Here is a 25,563-nt window from a genome sequence, read left to right as displayed (position 1 = left end):
TTCTGTTAGAACTCATAATCAGAAACATGGGAATTAAAAAATATGTATGTATAGTATGAAATAATTCAAAACATTTGAGCAATGTCTAAATGTTTTTTACATAAAATAAAATACGCAGCTATATTTTCAATTGAAATGTGTTGACTTTTTTTAAAAATCCAATCAAATAATTGCTCTCTTCAGCATATCAGGTTTTATTTAATCAATAGATAACAGTCAAATATTATAAAGCACTTTCATCAAGTGGGATTTTAAAATAAATCAATGAATTACTGATCACAGAAATTGGCTGAATATTTCAAGATAGAAGTTTACGTTGGTTATATGTGGTGTACATGAGCGTATACTTATAGTTATGTATAGGTCATTTAGATGTGCATTTCAGTTATCTCCTACTAACAGTGACTGAGACGTTTTCTCTCCATGGGAAGCAGCACCATTTAAAGAGTTCTTCAGTTGTCATTTTTTTCATTTGGTAAAATTCTGGACAAATCCTGATTCCATTGTTTAAATCCATTGCTGCAAAAAAACGTAAGTTTATATTGCTGTAGCAACTGAAAAGAAAATCTAGAAACTAGAATTGAAATATCGAATCATTGATATACGGTATACAAATGTTTGTTCTTTTTTAAATTAATAAAAAAATCTTTAAACCCACAATTACAGGTCAGACAAATTAAAAAGCTCCAGCAAGTTTATTACACTACAATTAAGAGAACATGACATTCCTTCCAGCAATTTGTGTTCTGAAACCTGCATATAACCAAAAATAATTACTGCACCTTTATGAATTATGAGATTCATGTGTTTGGTTTAAAATTGGAAATGAATCAAGAAAACAATAAAACGTAAACCTTTTATTTGCAATTGTGTCAATCCAGTTTTTTTAGCTGAATTATATGTTGGAAAATGTATATATCAATTAAAAAACAAATCAAAGGTTGGGTTTTATTGCATAGATGTCCATCATTGATCCAACAACAGGGGGCACTATTCACTTGGGAGGCAGAGGACCATCCCCTGTTTTAAACGTTAAACGTTTAGTTTATACTTATGAAGTATAAACTATAACTGACAATACAATCCAGGCTTTATTAAGCACTTTTTCTGTTAGGTACTGGACTATTTCAGAGCCCTTTCTGCACAGAATGCACCTGGGATCTTTCCTTGTTTGGTGAATCTGAGCCCCTGGTGATCAATGATGAGGGCCTTACTTGTTTTTAATTAAGTACTTAAATAATATATTTGTTGCAGATTTTACGTTGGTCTTTCCAGATATGTGAAAATTGAACATATTCTCTGAATACATTAAACAAGTGTATATGTATATTTACAGTATGAGGCGTAAAATGTATATAATTTGTACTACTACCATTAATTCAATTCAATTCAATTTTAATTCAATTTTATTTTAAGTGTCTTATGATAACAAAGTTATCTCAAGACATTTTACAGTTTAAGTCTTTTAAGCGCTTTGTGACCCTGGTCTGGAAAAGCGCTATATAAATACAAATTACTTACTTACTTAGTTACTATAGTGGAGAAAGGAAAAACTGATCCCAGCAGTGTTTATTATATGCTTTATCGAAAAGTATGGTTTTAAGATTGTTTTTATACATAGAGAGGGTGTCTGCCCTCCGGACTGAAGCCGGTAGTTGGTTCCACAGAGGAGGGGCTTGAAAAATGAAGACTTGGCTCCAAATCTACTTTTAGAGATTTGTGGTATAACTAATAGATCTAGAGTTTAAGGATCATAGGGTCCTAGAGAGTTGGTAAGTTTGGATCAGATCTTTAATGTATGTTGGTGCTAGGCCATGTAAAAATTGATAGGTTAAGAGAAGGTTTTTAAATTGTATTCCAAATTCTACTGGAAGCCAATGTAAAGAGGACAGCACAGGGGAAATGTTTTTGTGCCTATTAGTTTTAGTTAGGACACGTGATGCAGAGTTTAGCTGAACATTTCTATGAGACTTTTTAGAAGATCCTGACAGAAGAGAGTTACAATAGTCCAGCCTGGAGGTAAAAAAAAGCATGGATGAGTTTCTCGGCAGCATCCAAAAAAAGGAAATGCCTGGTTTTTGAAATGTTATGAAGGTGGAAGTAGGTGGCCCGTGAGATTTGTTTTATGTGTGAGTTAAATGATAAGTGCTCGTCAAAGCAGACACACCGATTCTTTACAGTGGTGCTTACAGCGGGGGCAAGTTCATTTTGGAAAGCTAGATCATTAGTTGAAGATTGTCTGAGATGTTGTGGACCAACTAGTAGAACCTCAGTTTTGGTCGAGTTAGGTAAAAGGAAGTTTTTGGTCATCCAGGACTTGATATCTGTAATAAAGGACTGTAGTTGTGTTAGCTGATTTCTTTCATCTGGCTTCAACGACAAGTAGAGTTGGGTGTCATCGGCATAACAGAGAACGTTTAGAGAGTGTCTTCTGATCAAGTCCCCTAGTGGGAGCATATAGATTGTGAATAGGATTGGACCAAGAACAGAACCTCGTGGGACACCATAGCTGACCTTAGTGTGTGTCAATGAGAGGTGGTTGTCATGTACATGGTGCTTTCTATCTGATTCAAACCAGTTTAGAGCAGTTTTAAGTGTGCCTTTATGGTTTGGTGATCAACAGTGTCAAATGCAGCACTGAGATCTAGAAGAACAAGAACTGAAACACACAGGCCATTAGCAGGTCGTTACTAACTTTTACCAGGACGGTCTCTGTGTTGTTGTGTTCCACAAACCAGACTGAAACATTTCAATTTGAGATAATCACACAGCTGACTCGTAACCACTTTCTCCAGAATCTTTGAAATGAAGACAAGATTAGAGATAGAACTATAGTTAGTGAGAACCTCTGGATCAAGAGTGGACTTTTTAAGGTTTAATTACTGCAACTTTAAAAATCTGAGGCACATAGCCTGATGTCATTGACAAGTTAATAATGTCAAGTTTGGGGAACACTTCTTTAAGTAGCCATGTGGGAATAGGATCCAGAAGACATGTTGTGGACTTAAGGAGGAAACAATCAGGGACAGTTGTCAAGGACTAACTGGTGAAAAGGAGTCAAACTATATATATCAGTTTTAGTGTCGGTGGCCGGTAAAGCTGCCCCGGTTGTATTAGAAGAATCTAGGAGGTCTTGAATCTTTCCTCTAATAGTTACCATTTTTTCATTTAAAAAGTTCACGAATCACTGCAACTAGAATCCTGTTTTAACTTACGTGTTTCCTGAGTATACCAGGGAGCATGACTACAGTCTTTTGAGTTAGTGGTGCAATTAAGTCAAGCGTCTTATGTAGCGAGTCTGTGAAACTGTCCACAATGTTATCAATGTCATGGTGACTATGGGTAGAGTTTCCTGACACACTGAGACTAGGCATTTTACTGAGCACTGAGGGAATTGGTTCCTTAAATTTCGTTATGGCACTTTTAGACAGACATCTTTTGAGAGTGCTCCTGCTCTGTAGACTTGGGTCATTTAAGATAAACATCAAAAGTTATTCATCGATGGTCAGAAAGAACTGAGTTCTGAGGAGAGACAATACCATTTTTAATATCAAGTCCATATGCTAGGACAAGATCTAATGTGTGCTTAAAACAGTGAATCGGTTCAGGTACATACTGAGAGAAACTAAATGACTACAGGATAGAGTCAAACTGTTAGACTTTATCTGATTTAAGCACCAGGCTGGTTTTAGAACTTGGAGAACTCAGACAAGAATTATGGTCCAGGAGGGCGGTAAAGTACAGCAAATGACCTGATCTCAAGGTTGTATTAGATAATACTTTCAAAAGAGTTAAAATCAGATTGTGGTCTAGTAAAGGTTGACAGGAGTTGATGATAGCTTTGAATCCACCTCCTCGACCAGAGCCTCGAGAAGCATTAAAGTTCATTTAAAGTTATGTAATCATCTATAGACAGCCAGGTTTAAGCAGAATAAGTCAATGGTTTTATCTGATATGAGTTCATTAATTAGTTCATCTTTTGAGGACAGGGATCGGATATTAAACCATCCACACTTAATTCTCCTGTCCTCTACAATAGTAGTGGAAGTATGTATTTGAATTAGATTTTCTTAAACAACTCTTGTACTGCGGACATTTGTTCTTGATTTTATATAGCGGGGCATATTCTCCCTCTCTATGTGGTTAAAAGCAGGTGACTGTTCTTGGAGAAGTGCAGAAGAGCGTGTATTGCAGTTCTGCCTCCTGGTCTGTGCTCTGAGTTAATGGGTCATTAACAGCGGATATACTTTTACACGTTTTCTAGCGCCTCTGAACACACACACAAAAACCACTGGCACACATGGAAACAAAAGTGCACTTACACGATGGTGCGTCTCAGATGAAATCTGTACGCATGCGCACAAATCCATTCACTCTTCCTTTAATGTCATTCCTTTTCGCGATTCATTGACGCCAGAATCTCCCCATTCACACCTCCTCCCACTATCCTCCTCCTCCGACTTATCTTCCTCAAAAGCGCGATCCACGGTGCGAGCGACTACTTTCTCCGGTTTTCATTGTTGGGATGGCATTCCTCAAGTATCTCCGCTCCGCCAAAAATGAAATCGTTCTCTTCTCAACTCCATTCCTGCTCTTGCCTTTACCTTTGGTCATCGGGACACCGGTAAGTGCATTTTTAAATAATAAAAAAAAAAGTATTATTACTTATAATGTATGTTAAAGCTACTGAGTAATATTAAAATAATGTGATAAATTAACCTGGTAATTATTTCTGCTTTCTATAAATGGCACCTGTTGATGCGCAAAAACGCATGGGAACTGTTGCGTGTTTGCCCGAGGCGGTGCACGGGTGTTGTTTTAACCCTTTGTTGCGACCATGAAGGGTCGTGTCCGCCGTGGGAATATAAAATCATGGCGCTCAGTTCAGAGTCTCTTCAACTTGTGACATGAAGCGGCTGCTGACACGCATGAGCGTTACATGTGTGATGAGCCAAATAAACGCGCTTATTGCTGTGATCAGTCAGACAACTCAGTGGTTAGAACGGATTCTAGGGAGCACCTAAACTGACATTATTTCTCGTTATATTTCAGAAAATACCCATTGAGCGAATTTTAGGGTTGCATGGTGAAAAGTCTCAGGACTGTGCAGGGCTATGTCATCCTGAACAAGACTCTGAACCCTCATTTGGCTTCTGGCATCTTTGCAACATCTAGTTTGTTTAATTATAGGAAATTAACAAGCCGTCCATGTCAAAAAATATATTTAAACATAATATCTAACTTAATAACCAAAATATTTTTCATTAAACTTCTTTAAAAACAATTTTCTACTCATTTTTAAGTGCTTCTTCATTTTTTTGTATGCGCTTATATATATGTATATATTTTATATGTTTGTTGATCACACAGGAAGCAGAATGTGCCTATGTCATCATCCTCATGGCGGTCTACTGGTGCACTGAGGTGCTACCACTGGCCATTACCGCCCTCCTCCCAGCCCTGCTCTTTCCCCTATTTGGCATCATGGAGTCCAAAGATGTAAAATCTGCACTCAGATTGATAAATTAATATCCTGCCATCCCACTGATCTCTTTTTTTTTGCTGCTTAAGGTGTGCATGCAGTACCTGAAAGACACCAACATGCTGTTTGTGGGTGGGCTGATGGTGGCCGTGGCGGTAGAACACTGGAATCTACACAAGCGTATTGCACTGAGGGTACTGCTGTTGGTTGGCGTTCGTCCAGCACTGTGAGTGCACTTCCCCCCTTGACTTGAATTGACTTTTTACAATCAGCTATGACTTTGAAAAACATCCAGTTTAGATAAGACAAAATCAATTCTTATAACAGGTGTCCAGCATTATACAAAGAGGAAATACTTAGACTAAGCCATACTTTCTTTAAACCTGACACAATGACACAATGGTATATGATTTTAATGCAGATTAACTTCTGCCATGTCTTAAAATGAAACTATCACATGAGTCTTTCCTAAATTGTACTATAATGTCATGAACAAAAAACATTCTGAGTATACAAAACTCTCATGGCAGTGAATGAAACACAAGGTCTCGATGGTTTGGCTCCTGCAGATTTCAAGTACAAGTTCTTTGCCACTATGCCAATAATTACTTATTTAGACTTTATTTATCATCCCAATAAGTCTCTAAGAACAATGTCAAATAATCAGTCTGTTTATTTCATTGGTTTAATTAAATACTCTTTCATGAAATCATTTTTCTTTTTTTTGTTTAGAGTTGACCATCAGAGCAGCTGAGCTTATAAGCCATACAAGTCATCAACACAAATTCTTCCTTTTTCTTTTTTACCACGACTCATAGCTAAACATTTGATTTTCGTAAGATCTAGCATGAAAAATATGGAATAATAAGAACTGCTTTCTTTATTGAGAACCATTCTAAGTAGAGTGACTGTTTACTTTTAATTCCCTCGGCAGGTTGATGCTGGGTTTCATGGGTGTGACTGCCTTCTTGTCCATGTGGATCAGCAACACGGCGACGACCGCCATGATGGTTCCCATCGTACAAGCCGTGCTTGCGCAGCTGAATGACAGTGAGGACGAGGTTCCTAAGCTCACATCCAACGAGCAGATCCAGATGTCAGAGTTGGAGCTCAAACAGCCTCCACAGGCAGAGAAACACGGCGAGGGACAAGGTGAGCATCGTCTGGATGAACTCGCTGATCTCATGACTAGATTGCAGTTTTGTTTGTCCAGCCAGTATGGGGACATGTCACTCCATTACTTATTGACAAGCTTTAGCTCATTCACAGTCTCCAGAGAATCTCTCATGACAGATTAAAAAAAATCCTACATAAACTATGGATTTTGCAGAAGAACCACTAGATTATCCAGCAAACAACCTAACATTTTTACCGGAGAAACAATAAGAATTGATCTTGACACCCAACAGAAAGCACAAACTACTAACAGGGATTTAGAACCTTTCAACCTAGTGAGTTGAATCTATAAATAAATATAATTTATTCATTTCTTAAGATTATTAATTTAATGTGATTCACCCTCAATATTCTACAATGCATTTTTAAGTGAAACACATCTTTGGTTTTCTTTGAAGGTGCTGTGGTGGTGACGTTCCTGGACGCCAACACAGAAGTCACCAGACATAAAGAGGCGGCAGAGAGACTGAAAATGTGTAAGGGTATGACCCTGTGCGTTTGTTATGCTGCCAGCATTGGAGGAACCGCTACACTGACAGGGACCGGACCAAATCTTGTGCTGCAGGGTCAAATGAGCCAGTAAGTCCTGACACAGCGTTCATTCAAAAAATGACTCACACGCTCAATAATGTTATTTTTTAAATTTTAACTTTAGACTATTTCCTCAAAATGGAGATGTGATAAACTTCGCCTCTTGGTTCGGGTTTGCCTTCCCGAATATGATTCTGATGCTGACGCTAGCGTGGCTCTGGCTGCAGTTTGTCTTCATGGGCTTCAAGTGAGTGTGTGACCTTTTGAAGTTGAACTTTGAGACTTGAATCAGAATCAAGAAATGCATCGTGATCGAGTGTGAGTGATATTTCTCACACATATGTGGCTCCCCCAGCTTTAGGAAGACATGGGGCTGTGGAGTGCTGAAGACTGAGAAGGAGGTAGCTGCTTACAACGTGATCAGGGAGCAACATCGTCTGCTGGGTCCTATGAGCTTTGGAGAGATCAGTGTCCTCGGTCTCTTCATTCTGTTGGTGGTGCTGTGGTTCACCAGGGATCCAGGCTTTGTGGACGGCTGGGCAACACACATTTTTAACTCCAAAACAGAGTACTAAAACACATTTCACGTTCAAATCCTGTGTCATTTCATTTCAAATATTTCCTTTCCTTTCTTTTTTAGGTATGTGACGGACGCTACTGTGGCCATCTTTATTGCAATTCTTCTTTTTGTTCTCCCATCCAAACCACCGCGTCTCTGTTGTCGCCATACTCAGAGCTTTGACACAGGTCAGCAGGAATCTTTAACACTTTTCTTTAATTTTCAAATTACAAAAAATCCTTATTGGTCTGTTCGTCAAAGAAAATACAAACATTAAAAAGTATTCCTGCAAGTTATTTGAGATTTTATTTTTGTATAATTCCTTAAAAGCAAGAGACACAGAATTTCAACCACAATGATTTTGTTATTTCTACAGTTCCCCAGCATCCAAATGAAGAATCTCGATCCCTCCTTTCATGGAAAGTTGTACAGAAGAAGCTACCTTGGGGTATCGTTCTTCTTCTTGGAGGAGGTTTTGCGTTGGCCAAGGGCAGTGAAGTAAGTCACAACAATGGTCATAATGGCAATATTTCTACACTCAATAATCCATTACAACGCAGAACATTCTGTTCGACCTGGTCAAAGAAAAATATGTTCTAAATGTTTTACCTTTGCATCTCTACAGGTGTCAGGACTCTCCACCTGGATGGGAGAACAAATGGCTCCTCTGCAGAGCATTCCTCCGTGGGCCATCGCCATCATCCTGTGTCTTCTGATCGCAACCTTTACAGAGTGCACCAGCAATGTGGCAACAGCTACTCTCTTCCTGCCTGTCTTGGCCTCAATGGTTAGTTCTCTGGAATGTGGTGAGAACTAGCGAGGATAGTAATGATGACATGAGAAGGGGAAAAAACCTGATTGTGTTTGGCAGCATCTGGTTCTGTGTGGTGAAGTGTTTCCTTGCACCAATTTCTTTCAGCCTACTTCCCAGATTGGAGTGCAGGATTGAAACCCCTTCCATTGGGAGCTGGTTTATTGTGCCCTGCTTGGTGACCCGTCTAGTTGTTCATTTGGGATGAATGTGTTTGGTACCCTTCCCGGGGCCCCTCCTCCCATTAGTAAACTGCCAAACACACCAACTCAGTCCAGGATCTTGTCACACTGCCCCCCCAATGCTGCTAAAGAATGGCATCACTGTGCAACCTTGTCAAGTGCTAGAGAGAATGCCAGAATTTGGTTGCGTAAGTGAAGCCGGAACATCAAGATATATATTTTCTTGTTTAGTAGCCAAGTGAGCACAGCAGGACAGAGACCTTTTGTGTGAGAACAAGACTCGAATTGAACTGATTAATAGTGATAATTAACCACAAATGACCCTGAGAACTGATCTGATGTGTATTCTTTACAACTGGCTGGTGCTCACCAGTGTGGGCGTATTTATTAATGGAAGCAAGTGGACAGTAAGGAAGAAGAAGTGATAGAAAATTGTTAGCGCTCTCTGTTAAGGGAATCGTATCATGGCAGAGGAGAGAATGGCTGGAAATGTTAAGATACAAAAGTAGACAAGGATCATCTTAAGACCTTTTTATTTGTGCAGGCTTTTTCCTAATTTTCTTGGACTCCTGTGTTTTTCTCTATGTTGTTTTAGACATTAAGCGTTTTTAAATCTGTATGTATTTTTTACTGTGTATTGTTTTCGATAGTTAAAGCGGTTTGTGACACTGGCCTAGAAAGAAGCTTTATAAATAACTGTTAATTAATTAGTTACTAACATCCAATAGCCTATTATTTTTTGTTTACATTGGTGTAAAAACAGGGTACGGTTGTGTCTCTTGGTTGATGACTGCCTTTTGCGAGATGGGTTGGTGGATGTTTCAGTGATAGGGAGGACCTCTTTCTTTGACTAAACAAGTGGAAGAAAATGGAGTCTGAAAATTACATTTATTAAGATAACATTTTTCTTCCATATATCGTTTTTTTGGTATAACCTAAAAGCCTAATAGCCCAACAATTTATGTCTAAGTCAAACCCATCAGAGTTGAAGGCAACAAAGATTGTGGGAACTGTGCACTTAAAATCTTTATTTTGAGAAATGACTCTGCAGTGAAATGCGTAATTCAGTGTCACAATGCAAACAGTGATTTTTTTTAGTTTCTTAATTGCTGGCAATTATCTCCATCCTTCCCCAAGTGTATTTCTTTTTTAGATAACATGACTCAGCTCGCGCTTGCAAAAATTGTATCTCAATCACGCCCAACTAATGAAGGTTTTTACCTCAGGCAAACTCACACACGTTTGGTTTTAGATGGTGATTAAATCAGCAGGACAATACACCGGAAGCCACTTTTCACACTCTTAACTCTGATTTATCCTTCAGTCGCAGTCCATCGGGATGAACCCGCTGTACGTTATGGTGCCTTGTACGTTGAGCGCATCTTTCGCCTTCATGCTTCCTGTGGCGACACCTCCGAATGCCATTGTCTTCTCTTACGGATACCTCAAAGTTGCTGACATGGTGAGTATAATGGCATGTGGCACGCTGTGTTTATTCAAGAAAAATGACATGTTGTGTATAGAAAACTGACACTTAAGGAACCCGCTTAGACTATTTTAGGATTAAAGTGTCCATTTCATAGTATTGGAAATTGCACTGTTAAACCAATAGTTTGTAAAATATGTAAATATATTGTAGTTGTCAGGGTCATGCTTCCAGTGGTTAAAAAGTCCAACAGTAGTGATCATTTTTATGTTATTTGTCTTTTATATTTGTGTAATACTCAGACACCAGTAACACAACAAAAAATATTGCGTACAATTATGACACAGTATTTGTCTCTTCTAGGCTCGAACAGGGATAGTCATGAACGTCATTGGAATTCTGTGCATCACCCTGTCCATTAACAGCTGGGGAAAAGCCATGTTCAATCTGGACACCTTCCCTGCATGGGCAAACGTCACCGGGGTCTGAGTCAGAACTCGTTCACCGCAGAACTCCAATTACCCAAAGGTCAAGAAGAAGACACTTTTCTTGAGAAGAGAAGGGCTTAAATGAATTGTACAGTTTTTCTAGTCATTCTTATTTATCTCAAAACATTTTTGGTATTTGTAATCACTGGCAAACAAAGTGCCTGTGAACAAAGACTGTTATCTATTCAGGTGAATTAAGTATGTTTGTATTTTTCTCGATCAGGGGCAGACAAGTTTTTTGTATGTATGACTTTTTGGGTTTAAATATACTATTTAGTTATAATGCAATAATATCTACACATCCAGATAAATACCGTTATATTAACCTTGAATTTAGCCAGGACCTGAGAAAGAACAAACTTGTATATGACTGACAAAGTTGCTCAACACTGTTCCTTTAGAGTTGCTTACAGATTTCGAAAAAATCATTGGTTAACACTTTTCTAAAAAATGCCGATGATTTAGGGGAAACGTGTTATCTTGATGTTTTTTTCCATTATTGAGGAATAACTCCAAATAAACATGCACTTTTGTCCTCTTACATTGACCCCCTGGTCTTAAAAAGGACCGGATACAAACCTGATGGTATCAGCTGAACTTTAGTACCTTACGTCACAAATCAAGAAAGCGCGTATGTTTCTGGTACAAACATGAACTTTTAACAAGCTTCTGATGTTTTAATCAATATGGCTTGTGGCCTTCAGCAAGTTCTCAATGAAACTTTTCATTCAGGGTTTTTTGTGTTATTTGGGCCTATTTGCATTCTTCTCTTATGTTGTTCAGCTGAAATGTAATAAATAAAGTGTTTGGTTTTACATACAAAAATGATAGTTGTTGTCTTTTTGAATGAAGTTATTCAACAATAAATGTTCTTTTTTTTGTATTAGGTAAAATCTAATAAGAATGGATGTTTTTATGGTGTCTTTTAAAGAGAGGAAAATTACATTTATTATCAGTAAGGACCATCATATTCAGAAACACAAACTTTTATTGCCAATGTTGTAAACACAACTTGGGATTTTGTTGTGATGGAGGTAGAGAGTAAAATCATGAAATAAGATAAAACACAAAAGCAATAGAAATATGTTGCTATACCAAAAAATGTAGATTAATTGTAAAACATATTACAAAACAGAATTTCTTAAGATGAAATTATAAAAAAGGAAAAAGCAATAAACATAATTTATTATAAATATGAACTTTTTTTGAAATTGAAATTTGAGTAAAATATCAAATACATGTCCTAGTATTATTAGTAAACAGTGTAATAAGTAGATACATATCTTAATATATATTAATATTCAAACAGAATATATATAAAATGTGCAAATACGTAAATTAGATAAAACATTTTTTCTTTACAATGCATTATATAATTCATGTAAAGCATCTCAAGTGAAAATACGTTTTATGAATTGAAACATAAATTATATTATTATAGAATTGATGTTTAATAGGGATTTTACCATAAACTAATTATGAATCTATGTCTGTCCAAATTTCACATTGGTCATGTGCAGCCAAATCAAAATCAAAATTAAGGTTTTTGGATTGTGTGGTGTAAGACATAAAGGGCCCCTAGACCTTCTTTGAATTCATTTATGCGAACAAGTTGAGTCATTTGCTGACTAATGGCAATAAGTGATTGAACAATTTATCAAAGAAAATCCTCAACATTATAACGACATCTTTCGCTGCCACAGATTGACCTGCTTTCATCATCACCTGGCTTAGTTTTAAATCCTAATGCCCCAGTTGTGTCTTTTGTCTCAGAGTTAACCCGATATAATCTGACAAACTCTGCAGAATGCCACAGTCATGCTAGATTGAGAAGCCGCACCTAAAGCACAAAGCCAAGTGCTTATTGTTGTTATCCCCCAGCTGAGACGCTGCGTAAGCCATAGGTCAAAGTGGTCATAATCTAGATTGTGGTTTTGCGTCAAAAAAAAACCAGCGTCTTAAGAATCGTCTCACTCAGCACTGCTTGATGATGACATAACTGTGAACATCAGCAAAGGAGCAAGGTTGGTGGCATCGTGCAGACGAACGTTCCGTGAAGGTATCACAGAGCGAGTGAAATGAAAAGTTCGGCATCAAAGTTCTGACCTCAGCTCTGCCGGACAATTAAAACATTTTTAACAAGTGGTTGTGGTGCACGAAGCAGTCCGGATCACTATGATCTTGTGTCCCACAGTGGAAAGAAGCTCATATAATTACAGTCTGTTTCCCCAACTGTGCCACCCACTCATTATCCAACTGGATCACATACTCACGTGTCATCGTCTCCGGTATTGATGGCAGGAAATTGAAGAGATATTCCAGAAATAAGTGTGTTTGTTACTTGAAACAATCCATTCAATGATGGTACAAAACAATAACTTTGAAATTCAAATAAACTGTTTTAAGTATCAATGTATGGATTAAAAATGATGTCTCATTACATTATCACACTTTGAAAGAAACAGCATATTTCTTTTACTATTTTAACATATTTGAAACCCTGTGAAAAAAACCCACCCAGCCTCTAATCTGTCTTATTTTCATTGTCTCTACCATAGCAAGCTTTTTTCTATGCATTTCAAGATCTTTTACAGTAAAAGATGCATTACTTTGATTTTGACTTCCAAACGTTTCAAATTCTTTCATGGCTCACTCCTCTTGTTTGCTCCATTTATTCATTCATTCCTTAATTTTCTTTACCCTTCTTAATCCCTTATTAGGGTCGCGGGGGCCTGGAGCCTATCTCAGTTTTGGGCTAGAGGTGAAGAAAACCCTGGACAGGACGCCAGTTTGTCGCAGGGCAAACAAAGACACACAACGATTTACACACACACTCATACCTGTGAACAATATCCCCAAGTTCCCAATCAACCTCTGTATGTTTTTGGAGGAAACTGGAGTAAACCCACGTAACACGTGGGGGGACAAACAAACTCCACACATAAAGGTTGGCGTCCTCCTGGAAGCAAACCAGCAACCTATTTGCCGTTAGTCGACCTGCGAAACACTGCACCACCATGTGCCCATTTGCGCCACTATAACTTCAATTTTTTTTTGTCGCCATCTTCTATGGCTCATTTTTGTCCACCTGCCTAAGCCGGGACCGGAAATCTCATAAACCAACGTTATTTTTAGTATCAGTTACACATGAGGACAATATGGCATCTGTCCGATGCTACCAAACCACATAAAGACTTGTGTGTCACGACAGTTTCGGCAGGAAATTCGAGCATCCAAAGAGGCTGAAGTGAGTGAAGGGAAAGGATGACCATGCCAAGAACACACAGAGAGGCTTTCTTCCCTTTTTGAACTTTTAATTGTATAGAATTCAGACCAACCTGTTGCAACATTGTTGTTTGTCTAAGATGCGCATTTTGATATTTTTACCTGATTATTGAATACTAAGGTTCTGAAATTGTCTGTTCCCAAACATTTCTTGTTTTCGTCGACCCATCTGCCAAACTAACCACCTCTGTCTCATTTGAGCCCTTAAATCCTACCCAAAAAAAAAGACAATTGAGAGCCTGTGGCAGAGCAACCCCACAATTGTGTCCTTAACCGGTAAATTCACAACACGCTGTCGTGATGAGAGTTCATGTCAAGTTGATCAAACTTTGACATTGACTGTCAGCTTACATAAGTTATATTGAGCAGTCTTGTTTTTATGGATCTCAGAGATTAAGTGTAGGTGTCCTTGTTGCAGATTAAATGATGAACCAAAGAAAAGAAAGATAAGATAACAGTTATCTTTACAATTTGTTATGTTACATTACATCAATTTTTTTGGAGATCTATATATTTTATTGATCTTATCCAAAACAACATGTGTTGACCTTTTCAATAACAAAAGCGAACGATCACCTTCTCAATAGTTACGACCAATTAATTGAAACTGGCATTATAGCTCCCTCTACAGACAAAACGAACAACACATTCCGAAATTCTTCAGTTTATATTTTTCAAGCAATAACTAAACTATGATATTGTAATAATAAGGAATTGGTTTAAAATGGATATAGTATCAGTCACTATTTACAGGTTCATTCTTTGAAAATGTTTTTTGGCCATCTTCTGTAGAAAATATCAAGAAATGTAAACATGTGTTAGAAAGCAATGAATTTTAAGGTGAGGCTTTTTTTTAATTACACAAGGCATGTTTTGACATGTTCTAGTTATTACTAAGAAACCTTTTCTTGTGAATTAAACCACGAAAACATTCACGAAAACCAAGGCCTGAAGCTCATTAAGCATTAATGGGAAGAGGAACCGATAAAAGTAATTAATGTAAAGTGAAGGAATGCTGTAATTGTACAATGAAAAAATATATATTTAATTGCTTATATTAATATCAGGAACATTTTGGACAAAACTCTCTTTTCATTTAAATATTTATAGTAGAAAATGTGCTTAAGCCTCGACCACTGGAAATGATTTGTTTATTCTAAGCTCTCATTTACCATAACAACACCCACTTTGCTGTCAGTGGTCAAGCAACAAGTTTTCTCATCAATCCCACCTCTAAGGTACTCACTGTATAAACAAAGCGCTACGTGATAACAGTAGACTCCGCTCTCGTAGCGTCTCATTTGCCGATATTTCAGACGGAGGAGAACATTAAAAAGTGATAACTTCAAAATATCGTCATGATGAGAGACTTACTTAACCTTCTAGAGGAAGACTTCAACATATAAATCATGTGAATAAGGCAGGAGTGTTGGAGTTTGACATTAGTTGCTCTTTAAATAAAGTGTCTGTTATTGGTTGGTAGAGTAATTTAGCGTAACAACAGCACTATCTGCACACCAGGAAAAAAGAGTAAACAAGATTGTGTTGTGTGATTGTGTGAATCTGTTTGCAAATAGAAGATCTTTGCATTGGGTTAGTGAGAGGGAAGGTCAAGACAACTGTCACTGTGCCGTCGTAGAATTTTTTAACTGGTTATGACAAAAGAGGAGCATGTCACAAATAGTTGATTGAAAATCTTTCAGAGATGTTACAGAGAATAGAACTCCAATGAGCAGTAACCGGTGCCAGGCAGCAGCTCTTTAAGTTAAACAGCTGACTGTGAGGATGTAAGGATCTTCCTATGTAATGTTACATTATTTATAAAGGCCTGGCATGTGAGCCGTCTGTTTTTCTAAAGGATTGTTTCAAAGTTCAAGTACAAGAAATATTACAACGTGCTGAGACATGTACATAAAATGTCCAGTAGACTTTAAACATCCCCTCCATCACTAGGGCCAGTATTACTTTCTGCACTAGGTGATGATATATCTGCATACATGAGTACATCTTCATAAAAAGTGTTCATGTCAGTTTTTGAACACAAGGTGACACTGTTGCTCGTTGGAAAGTAAACCGAAAGTAAATTGAAGAAGGTAATGGAATTTGAAGGTGATCCAAGGTCCAACTTTTCCACTCAAAACACGTAACCTAAAAAAAATAATTCTCAATATTTACTCTCTATTCTCACATTTTAACGTAATTCATGCATAGCAAATTAAAATACATAAATACGATATGATTGTGGTGAAACAAACAGTATATGTGCATTTAGATCACATTTGTGCTTTGGTATTGAACTGTTGCATGTCAGACGCTACCATTACGTATTCACGTATAATTGTTATTAAGACAATTAATTGAAGACTGTCATTACATCGTGTCTAGTTGTAGGAAGTGACGTCACACTATCCGTGTTCATAATGTGAGCGCGTCCCAGATCCTGATAGATGGTAACCAGGCAGCTGTGGGAAAAGTAATATTTGGTCCAGTGCAGCCAAATACCTTTGTTAAAATGGCCCCGAACACCGACAGATCACTTTGCTTCAGAATGTCTAAACTAGTCCGGATGATGGGTCCACCTGGTTCCAACCAAGAAATGAAAGAAACATGTAAACTTGCCGGACCTGTGGTGAGTAGTCGCTGTGACGTAACTGAGGAGTCGCATATTGTGGAGTGCTATTATTAATTATTATTTTCAACTTACTTGATACAACTTTATTTAATCTATTTTTATTTTTATTTTGAGTAAATTCTAAACAGAACTTGTGTAATTGCAAAGTGGGTGCGTTTTATGAATAGGTTTAAGATACACACAATGTGCGATTTAAATATAATTTACCTTAAAATAAATGCTCAAAATGTTATACCATATGTTCTACATTATGGAAAAATAAACATATCCGTTGTGAAATCATTTATATTGGTCCAACAGAAACATTGATATATATATATAAAATAAATGCTGAAAATGAGATTTATGACATATCTATATATATATATATTATATTATATATTTTTTGATCATTTATTTGCATAAAACTGAAAAAAAGATCATAATAATAATAAGCAACAAGATCATACTGTTTTTAAAACAACGCAAATGAATTTTTTAACCATGGATAAATTGTGACCATACATCTTTGTCCTAATCCCATTCCAGAGATTTTAAATGGGATTCAGGACTGGAGATTGGGAAAATTTTGTGAGCTGAAGGATATATGTTTTGGCTACAGTGCATTGATAGTCAACACTAAAATGATTTGATCTTTATTTTCATTATTGTTCTTTATGGTTTAAATATTAATTAAGTGTATGTACAGTAATTGGATGTTACGGCGTCCTTGAGTGCTGAGAATGGCGCCTCTAAATAAAATGCATTATTATTATTATTATAATTATAACCCACTCAGAAGCTCAAAGAATAATGAAATACAGTAAGATCCTGGCAATGATGAGGATGAGGATGAGAGGAAACAGTCGACTCCAGCATCTTTAAAAGCGGTTTTTTTTTAATGCATTATTGCATATTTTGGTTTATAAACAAAAAAAGCATGTATGAATTTGTCAAGTGCCACATGTCTTTACATTCTGCAACACAACAGTCAAGTACTCAGGCAGTATTAAAAAACGTTGCCTTGTTCCTACAGTATTGCAATATTTTGTATTGTTACCACTGTATCGTAAAACAGGTCATATCATTGTATTATTACCGATACAAACACATTTTGTAAAGCAATCAATTGTTTGTGAAAGGATCAAATTTGTTGCAGACAAACCTTAATAGTTTGTAGTAAGTATTATTTATTAAGGTTTGTGTGCTACAAATATTTCCCGTGCATTGTTTCATTGATTCATTGATTCAATTGATTCAATCTTTTGGCAGATGATCACCCAGCTCATGAGTTTCCTCGTCGGTTTTGTTAGCACTGTTTTCTGCGGCCACTTGGGGAAGACAGAACTGGCCGGAGTGTCTCTTGCAATAGCAGTAAGTAGCCTTAAAATATATTTTAAAGATAATCAAATAACTTTGTCCTTCCAGGTCATCAATGTTACTGGTATATCCATCGGCATTGGTCTTTCTGCTGCGTGTGACACTTTGATGTCTCAAGTGAGGCTCTTAAGTCTGCTGCAAACTGAGTTCCAATTATTCATCTGATAAATGAGTTTTCTTCTGTAGACATTTGGGAGCGGTAATCACCATAAGGTTGGTGAGATACTCCAACGGTCGATGCTAATTTTGATCCTGGCGTGCTTCCCCTGCTGGGCGATCCTTATCAACACAGAGCTGCTTCTGCTGGCTGTTGGTCAAGAACCAGAAGTTGCCAGGTCAGTTGTCTCTAACTCCTATTTGCTTGTCAGAGAACTGTGCAAGGTTTGAAAAAATGAGTCAGAAGTATCTGCAAACATTCATAAAACTAATCCTCTCAATATGAGGCTGTTACGATGGAGCCACACATCATTGCATCACTTGTAAAGGCGTGTCATGTGAGCAACAATGTGACATTCAAGAGAATTAGTTACTTAGTGAAGCATTAACAACTCGCTGAGTGATATTTACGTTGATTGTTGTGTTGACTCAAATATACAGTAAGAAGTCATCACTGTCATTATTACTCTAAAACATAAATGATCACTTCAAAGTTTTCACCTGGAAATAAACCGTTTTGTATTGAATAATTACTCTAGTTCTGACAAAAGGTGTTGTAAAATTTGTCGTTTTACTGTTCAAACTAAACTGGTGTCTGTAAGAACTATATGTATAGTATTTAATTATTTAGTAATTTAAAGTAAACCATGATAGGAGCTCATCAAGTTGTATAATAATAATAACAACTAGAAAAAGAAACAACAACAAACATTCTCATCTCCATTTATATATTGCAATTTTGACCTTTTTGACTTTTATTGTGATGTTTCTTTCACCAGGTTGGCACAAATGTACGTGCATGTCTTTCTGCCAGCTCTTCCTGTGAGTATTGGATCATTACCGAAATTAATTACTTCTAAATCCAAATATTAGGCTCACTGGAGAATTTGTCTTCACAGGCAGCGTTCTTGTTCTCGCTGGAGGGAAAATATCTGCAAAACCAGGTAATCCAACAACCTTTTAATTTTTGTACATGCTCGGAGTGAGTGGCAGAAGACAACCTGCAAAGGTTGATACTTAAGCTTTGGAGCGATCTTCCTCTCTTTCTGTACTTGATGGAGTTTACTGACTCCTTCAAGAAACCACTTAAGACACTTTTATCTGTGTAGGCTTTTCCTTGATTATCTGAGACTCCTGTGTTTGTCTCTGTGGTGTCTTGACCTTTTGAGAATATATTCAATTGTATTTCTTTGATTGTTTAAGCGCTTTGTGACCCTGGTCTAGAAAAGCGCTCTACAAATATTAATTACTTACTTACACTCACACCTGGCCACCATCACATTGCTCTCTTGTCACAGTAAACAAGAGCCACATTTGTTTTTCAGGGCATCATCTGGCCTGAGGTGATCACAGGATTAGTGGTCAATATCCTTAATGCACTGATCAACTATTTGGTCTTGTTTGTGTTTGAAATGGGAGTACCGTGAGTAAATAGTCTGAAAACATCCTCTTTGTTATTTCTTATGTCAACGGCTAACCTTAAATACTCTTTTCAGAGGATCTGCTGTTGCAAACCTGCTTTCTCAATACCTGATGGCTATAGTTCTCTACTTGTATATACTGTGTAAGGGTCTTCACAAGGCCACCTGGAATGGTGAGAACACCCTCTCAAAAGTTCTGTATGGGGTCCTCTATTCATTAATGATATCCGGTTCCAACAATAACTGTAAATATGAAGTGGTTTAGTCTTTTCTGTCAAGAGTTAAGGGAGTCATAATATGTTCCCGCCTGAATTATGTTTGAATTAAAAAACGATTGTCATCATTTTATTCTGGCGTAAGTGCGCTATGAAAATGAAATTCAACTATTTTGAATTTCTGTCCTATTCATAGAGAAATCCTAAATTTCAATTTGTATTTGATTATATCTAAAGTGACAACTAGTTACAAAGTTAACTCAAGACACTATGAAGTCATAACACTTTTTAAGAGAAGAAGAAAAAAAAATCATGCGCAAGCATTTGGCAACAGTGATGAGGAGAAAATGTATTTTAACTGGTAGAAACCTTGAACAGAACCAGTGTAAATGGCCTTCTGCTGTGACCTACAGGGATGGAGAGAGAAGGAGAGGAGAGAGAGGAAAGACGAATTGGGGAGAACAATGTAGAGTAGAGGGAGCAGAGTCCAGACGGACCATAGATCCAGTGGAACTATCAAGGCAAGGAGTAGATGGAGATCCTGAGAAAAGGGGTGGAATATAAGGGCTCAATTGTAAAATGTATTTAATAAGTGTTCCAGGCAGAGTCTAATATTTTTCTGTCGTCACAGGCTGGTCCAGGGAATGCTTGACAGACTGGGGCCCATTTATGAGCCTGGCCTTACCCAGCATGGCCATGATCTGTGTGGAGTGGTGGACCTATGAGATTGGAAGCTTTTTGGCTGGTAAAATGTCCAGTTTGGGTTACGTTTTGAAGTTCAGATTCAACTGCCCTTTGCCATGATTTAATTATTTATATTTCCAGCTTCTGTATTTCCTTAGAGTTACTTTTTGCCTTATTTGAATATTAATAATTTAAATTTGTTTTGTTCTGGTTATTTTATTTGCTAAAACAATTCATAGAATATCCATCTTTCTATTCTTTCACAAAAAAATTGGAAATTTGTTTTATTAATGGGTTTGTTAAATCTAAATGACAAGAACCCTAAAAAGTCATGTTAAAAAAAAACATCATTTTAATTTTTGTTCCATAAATCAAGCTTGGGCAGATTTTGAGTCATTACCAGGTCTAAGTCATAGCAAGCCTTTGGTAGTTTGCTATGACATTTTTTCCATTTGAGTTTTTCAAAAATCTGGAAAAACTGAAACTGAAGCTCTCTTTGTCTTTGACAGGTATCATCAGTGAAGTGGAACTTGGAGCTCAATCGGTGGTCTATCAAATTGCAAACATTGCATACATGGTAAGTGCAGTTATTTTTAAAGTTACTGTTTAACCCTTGTACAAAATCAAGTTTGAAATCTGATCTTGTTCATTTCATGTGTGTTATGATTGTAATTTTAATGTTTCCTGTTTAATAGTTTGTTTAGGTAGTAAAAGTAAGTATTGCACTCACTATTCTGTCTCTCTTGACAGTTTCCGATGGGCTTCAGTGTGGCAGGAAGCATCAGAGTGGGGAATGCTTTGGGTGCTGGAGATACTGAACAAGCCAAGCTGTCGGCTAAACTCGCAATGTTCAGCGGGGGTGTGTACAGTGTCATGATCTGAACATGTCTCATTGTTAGTGTTTTACCTGTGAAAAATGGGGTAACACATTGTTTGGCCCTGTGTTTTTCAATTGATATTGACAGTTCTAATCTGAGTGTTAGTTTGAAACATCAAATTTGCTTTTTAAATCATTCTTTCTAAATGCAATTTTTACAATATTTTATAATAGATAATACAACTTTATGTTTATTGAAGAGCTATTATCACTAATCCTAATGTACTTTATTAATTCCATTTAATCATAGCATCTAATTTGTATTAATATTATTCATAAAAAAGGCAACCAATAAACAGGCAAAAAGATATAACCACACAGACTGATTCATCAAACCCACTCTAATTAATACTGAATTCACTGTCTTATTCGTCATGGTCAAGTTTAGCTAAAAATTTACAGCAGAGATCATCAATGTCCATACATTCAGCACTTTTTGAGTTTACAAAGAAACAAACATAACCTCCTTGACAGAGGTAGTGACGCTAACAAACAAGATTACACAGTCCACAGAAAATGCACCTTTAACATCAAGTCAAGTCAAGTTATTTTATTGTCAAATATAACCAGCTACTTTAAATTTGTGGTTGTAATCACATGAATGATTCATCTGATGAATCATTCACCCTCTCATCTCCCTTCTAGGTTCTGTCTCCATCATTTTGGCAGTTCTCGCGGGAAGCCTGAAGAATTACATCTCCCTCTTATTCACAAATGACGAGTGAGTTGACCCTTGCTCTGCAGTTCAGTTTTCTGACAGGCTGGTGACTTGATGTAACTCCTCAATGACCTTTGACTGACAGCAGGTGTGGTAGAGCTTGGCCTCTGGATCGTAAATTCCTGTTGACCCAAAGAAGGTAGAATAATTAGGATAAGTGAAGTAGAGTACAGGCTGAGTAGGGACACTTTAAGAGGGATCTGTAAGGAGCAGCAAGAAAGGGAAGCTATAACAGAGAGTAGTTAGAGCTTCCAAGATGTATGGTTCACAGACAGAATCAGAGTCAGTCACGATTCCAAACTTGTTTAATCTCACTTAAGTCTGTTCTTCATCTGCAGGGAAATCCGAGAAAAAGTCTCAGAAGTTGTAAGTTTTTATGCACCATTTCTGATGGTGGATGCAATAGTGGTAAGTCAATAAACACATTTAGTGGTCTCTCTATACCCAGACTCTTGTTTTTTGATCAGGCAGTCGCAGGAGGAATCATGAGAGGAGCAGGTAAACAAGAAATGGGAGCCATTTGCTCCATTGCGGGTTACTATGGAATCGGTTTGCCCATTGGTGTGCCACTAATGTTTGCTGCCAAGTTGGGAATCACAGGTTTGCTGGTTTTATTGTCACATTTTGTCTTGTTACCCTCTCTTGTGTTGTTCTTCTTTTCAACTTGCACTGCCTGTCTTTACAGGACTGTGGATTGGGATTCTGACCTGCGTGTCTCTGCAGTTAATTTTCCTTTTGGTTTTCTTGTTCAGGATGAATTGGAAGGATGCAACGGTTGAGGTAAAAACGTATAAGACTCTCATAATAAAGCAGCTCAACATTCAATGTTTCTTTTGTTTTTTCTTCAGGCTCAGATTAGAGCTGGAGTGTGTATGAGTGTCCCTGAAACAGGTAAGTCACTTTCATACATTGAATATTAGTGTAATGTCAATAATTCAATATCAGCCTGTAATTACACTTTTACTTGTTTGAATTAAAAAACTGGAGGTCTATTATTCAATTTGTCTGCTGATAAGTCAGTGTCTAGGGTTTGACTGGTCCGATTGAAATAATATTATAAAACTGACCATGTTATAAATGGCTGAATAACATTTCTTTCAAACTACAAAAACCTTGTTAAAGATCTTTGTTTAAAGTTTACTTTTCTCTACTTTAATTTCTCCTTTTTAATGGGTAGGGTTTATTTTAAATTAAAAAATGTATGAAATATGTCAATCTTTTTTTTTTCAATTAAATTTTAAAATGATACAGTATACAATCAAAATAAGACTAATCTGTTTGTGTGGTATAAATGCAATATATTGTGTCCAAGTAATGCATTACCAAGTTTCATTTAGCAGTAGTCAATTGTGTTATTATGTTAACTATTCAACATCCAGGATTAAGAACTGATATTGGTATTTTATTCAAGATGATCTACCAAATGCAGCAAGCCAGGCCAATATGGTGGATTCAGAGGAGGACATGGATGCCACCACTGGAATGGATAAACTCACCTTTAACCGCCTGGTTGTGCGGAGAGGCCTGACTGTAGTCCTCATGCTTCTTGTGCTGGCTACTGGAATAAGCATCAATCTATTACTCACCAATCTGATAACTTGAAGATTTTATGAGTTCTAAATATATGTTTAAAACGTTTATAATAAAACCACAGATGCTGAAGCACCTCTTGATGTGAGTGACAGGTAAAGGGCTGGCACCAGAGCTCATGAGCTGAAGGAGAAGAATGTCTGTACGATGAATGTTTTTTTTATTTATTCTCAAAATAATGTACGACTTTAAACTTTGTGAAAAAACATTTAAATGCATTAAAAGGTGTGACTATGATCATCCATCCAGGTGTGTGGTTCCTTGAAGGGATGTGTTTGCAGTGACATGCCAGTCTGTGGTGACGTTAGTGGCTGAAGGCAGAGGAACTAACATACGCACACATGCCCCGATGATGAGAAGAGAAACAGCCGCAAGCGCAGTCAGACCTCGACGGACGATCAGCTGAACAGTGGAGAGACTTATTTTCTGTATCAAATTCCCATCACTGGCTACAGGAGTTCTAGAGATATGTGATGCCTTGAGAGAGAAAGCAGTATTCAAGTTACAAGCTACATTTATTTACCGCGTTTAGAACAGCTAACTTACATTATCACTGGTTCCTCTAAGTCCTGATGAGTTATCCCTCGGCATAAGAGACGTTTGAAATGACCTCACCTCTGAATCTTCACGAGCTCGCGCTACTGCCTGAGTTCAGGAAAAGGAAATAGGTTTGTGTTACCTGTGATTAGATCCTGAGTGGTCTTTGAAGTCTTTGTATTGTATATGCTTTAAGTTTGATCTAAAAAGAGGAAAAAGCTTCTCAATATAATCTGCTATGTCACTGCTTAGATAACAACTGAATCAGACAAGGGGGAGTGATTTTAATTTGATACATACTGTAAACAGTTCTATGTGTTGTTCAGAGTTCAAGATATCTGATACATCATTTTCATTTATGGATTGTTATTGATAAGCTGCATAATTTCATTGAAGAAACAGCTTGATTTGTTTTTGTTTTTCTAAAGGTTCCTTGGGAAGGATATTCATTTATTAGTAAATGGCATCATCCCCAGAAGAATGAAGCGTTTTATGTGGGCAGGGCTTAAGCACATTTTGTAATGTAAATATTTCAGACAGAGACATAATGATGAGTACAATAGAGGTCAACGATCAATTTAAGAGAAACTCAAATGAACATATTAGTTGCCCGTCAAAAAGACTGGCGCCTGTATTTCAACGTAAACAATTTGGTGTTCAGTCAACTGTCTTTCACTGCAGAAAACTGACCAGAAAGTTCAGTTTTCTTTCAACTGAGAAAAATCTCTAAACTTAAGAAAATGTGTTTGTAATCCAAGTGTTTGTGTTTTCTCGTCTGGACCATTGCAAAAGTTTGTTTTAGTGTCTTAATAAGAAAGAGCTGTCTCGAAACATCTTAAGACATTTTTATTCTTGCAGGCTTTTCCTTGATTTTCTGAGACACCTGTGTTGTTCTCGGTGTTATCTTGATCTTTTAAGTATTTATTCTATTGAGTTTTGTTTTGATTGTTTAAGCGCTTTGTGACCCTGGTCTTGAAAAGCGCTCTACAAATATAATTGACTTTCTTACTTACTTACTTTTAAGGCCAGATTTGGCCAGTTGCGCCTTGAGTTTGACACATGACATATAAGTATGAATAACGTGTTTTGAAGATATAAAAAAAAGAGTTAGAATTTGCTAATATATTATTAAAATTTCTGAATAAATGTGTGTTTAGCTTACCAAATTAAAGCAAGAAAATAACTTTTGCAAATGACCCCTGAAACAAGCACTGAACAGAATGCTTGTAGCTCAGATGATCCATAGAGACTGACCAAAGTTTTGTTGAGACAAATGTGGCAACTATAAAATCAAAGCATTTTACAGACTCAGTTAGTAAACACTGATGACTTACTTTAAAGATTTTGAATTTATAGCATCGGTCTCCAAAGTGTTCCACAAAGGGCTGCAGTGGGAGCAGGTTTTTGTTCAACCCAATCAAGAGGACACCTTTT

At 37.0% G+C, this 25,563-nt stretch overlaps 2 protein-coding genes across 2 annotated transcripts; both read left to right on the top strand.

Moving 5' to 3' along the window:
• The first annotated feature begins 4,455 nt into the window (after positions 1-4,455).
• Positions 4,456-11,480, top strand: slc13a5b (solute carrier family 13 member 5b). The gene is made up of 12 exons (XM_087795900.1): positions 4,456-4,624; positions 5,371-5,499; positions 5,572-5,708; positions 6,417-6,634; positions 7,057-7,237; positions 7,314-7,436; positions 7,545-7,757; positions 7,830-7,936; positions 8,125-8,246; positions 8,374-8,535; positions 10,066-10,203; positions 10,531-11,480. Exons 1-12 carry the CDS (start codon positions 4,526-4,528, stop codon positions 10,654-10,656), a joined length of 1,755 nt encoding a protein of 584 aa, XP_087652026.1. The 5' UTR covers positions 4,456-4,525; the 3' UTR covers positions 10,657-11,480.
• A 5,029-nt stretch (positions 11,481-16,509) lies between these two features.
• On the top strand, positions 16,510-23,662 carry slc47a3 (solute carrier family 47 member 3). Its single transcript, XM_087794939.1, has 17 exons — positions 16,510-16,569; positions 17,824-17,925; positions 17,980-18,048; positions 18,118-18,266; positions 18,867-18,909; positions 18,987-19,031; positions 19,413-19,510; positions 19,584-19,681; positions 20,355-20,468; positions 20,917-20,984; positions 21,158-21,266; positions 21,930-22,005; positions 22,341-22,410; positions 22,470-22,602; positions 22,688-22,782; positions 22,851-22,893; positions 23,414-23,662. The coding sequence occupies exons 1-17, from the start codon at positions 16,510-16,512 to the stop codon at positions 23,602-23,604; spliced, it is 1,563 nt and encodes a 520-aa protein (XP_087651065.1). The 3' UTR covers positions 23,605-23,662.
• The last annotated feature ends 1,901 nt before the right edge of the window (positions 23,663-25,563 follow it).

This window comes from Callionymus lyra, chromosome 7, assembly GCF_982586985.1.
Source record: "Callionymus lyra chromosome 7, fCalLyr1.hap1.1, whole genome shotgun sequence".
NCBI lineage: Eukaryota > Metazoa > Chordata > Actinopteri > Syngnathiformes > Callionymidae > Callionymus > Callionymus lyra.
Note: the sequence above shows the minus strand (reverse complement) of the source record. Positions and strands in the feature narration are given on the sequence as shown.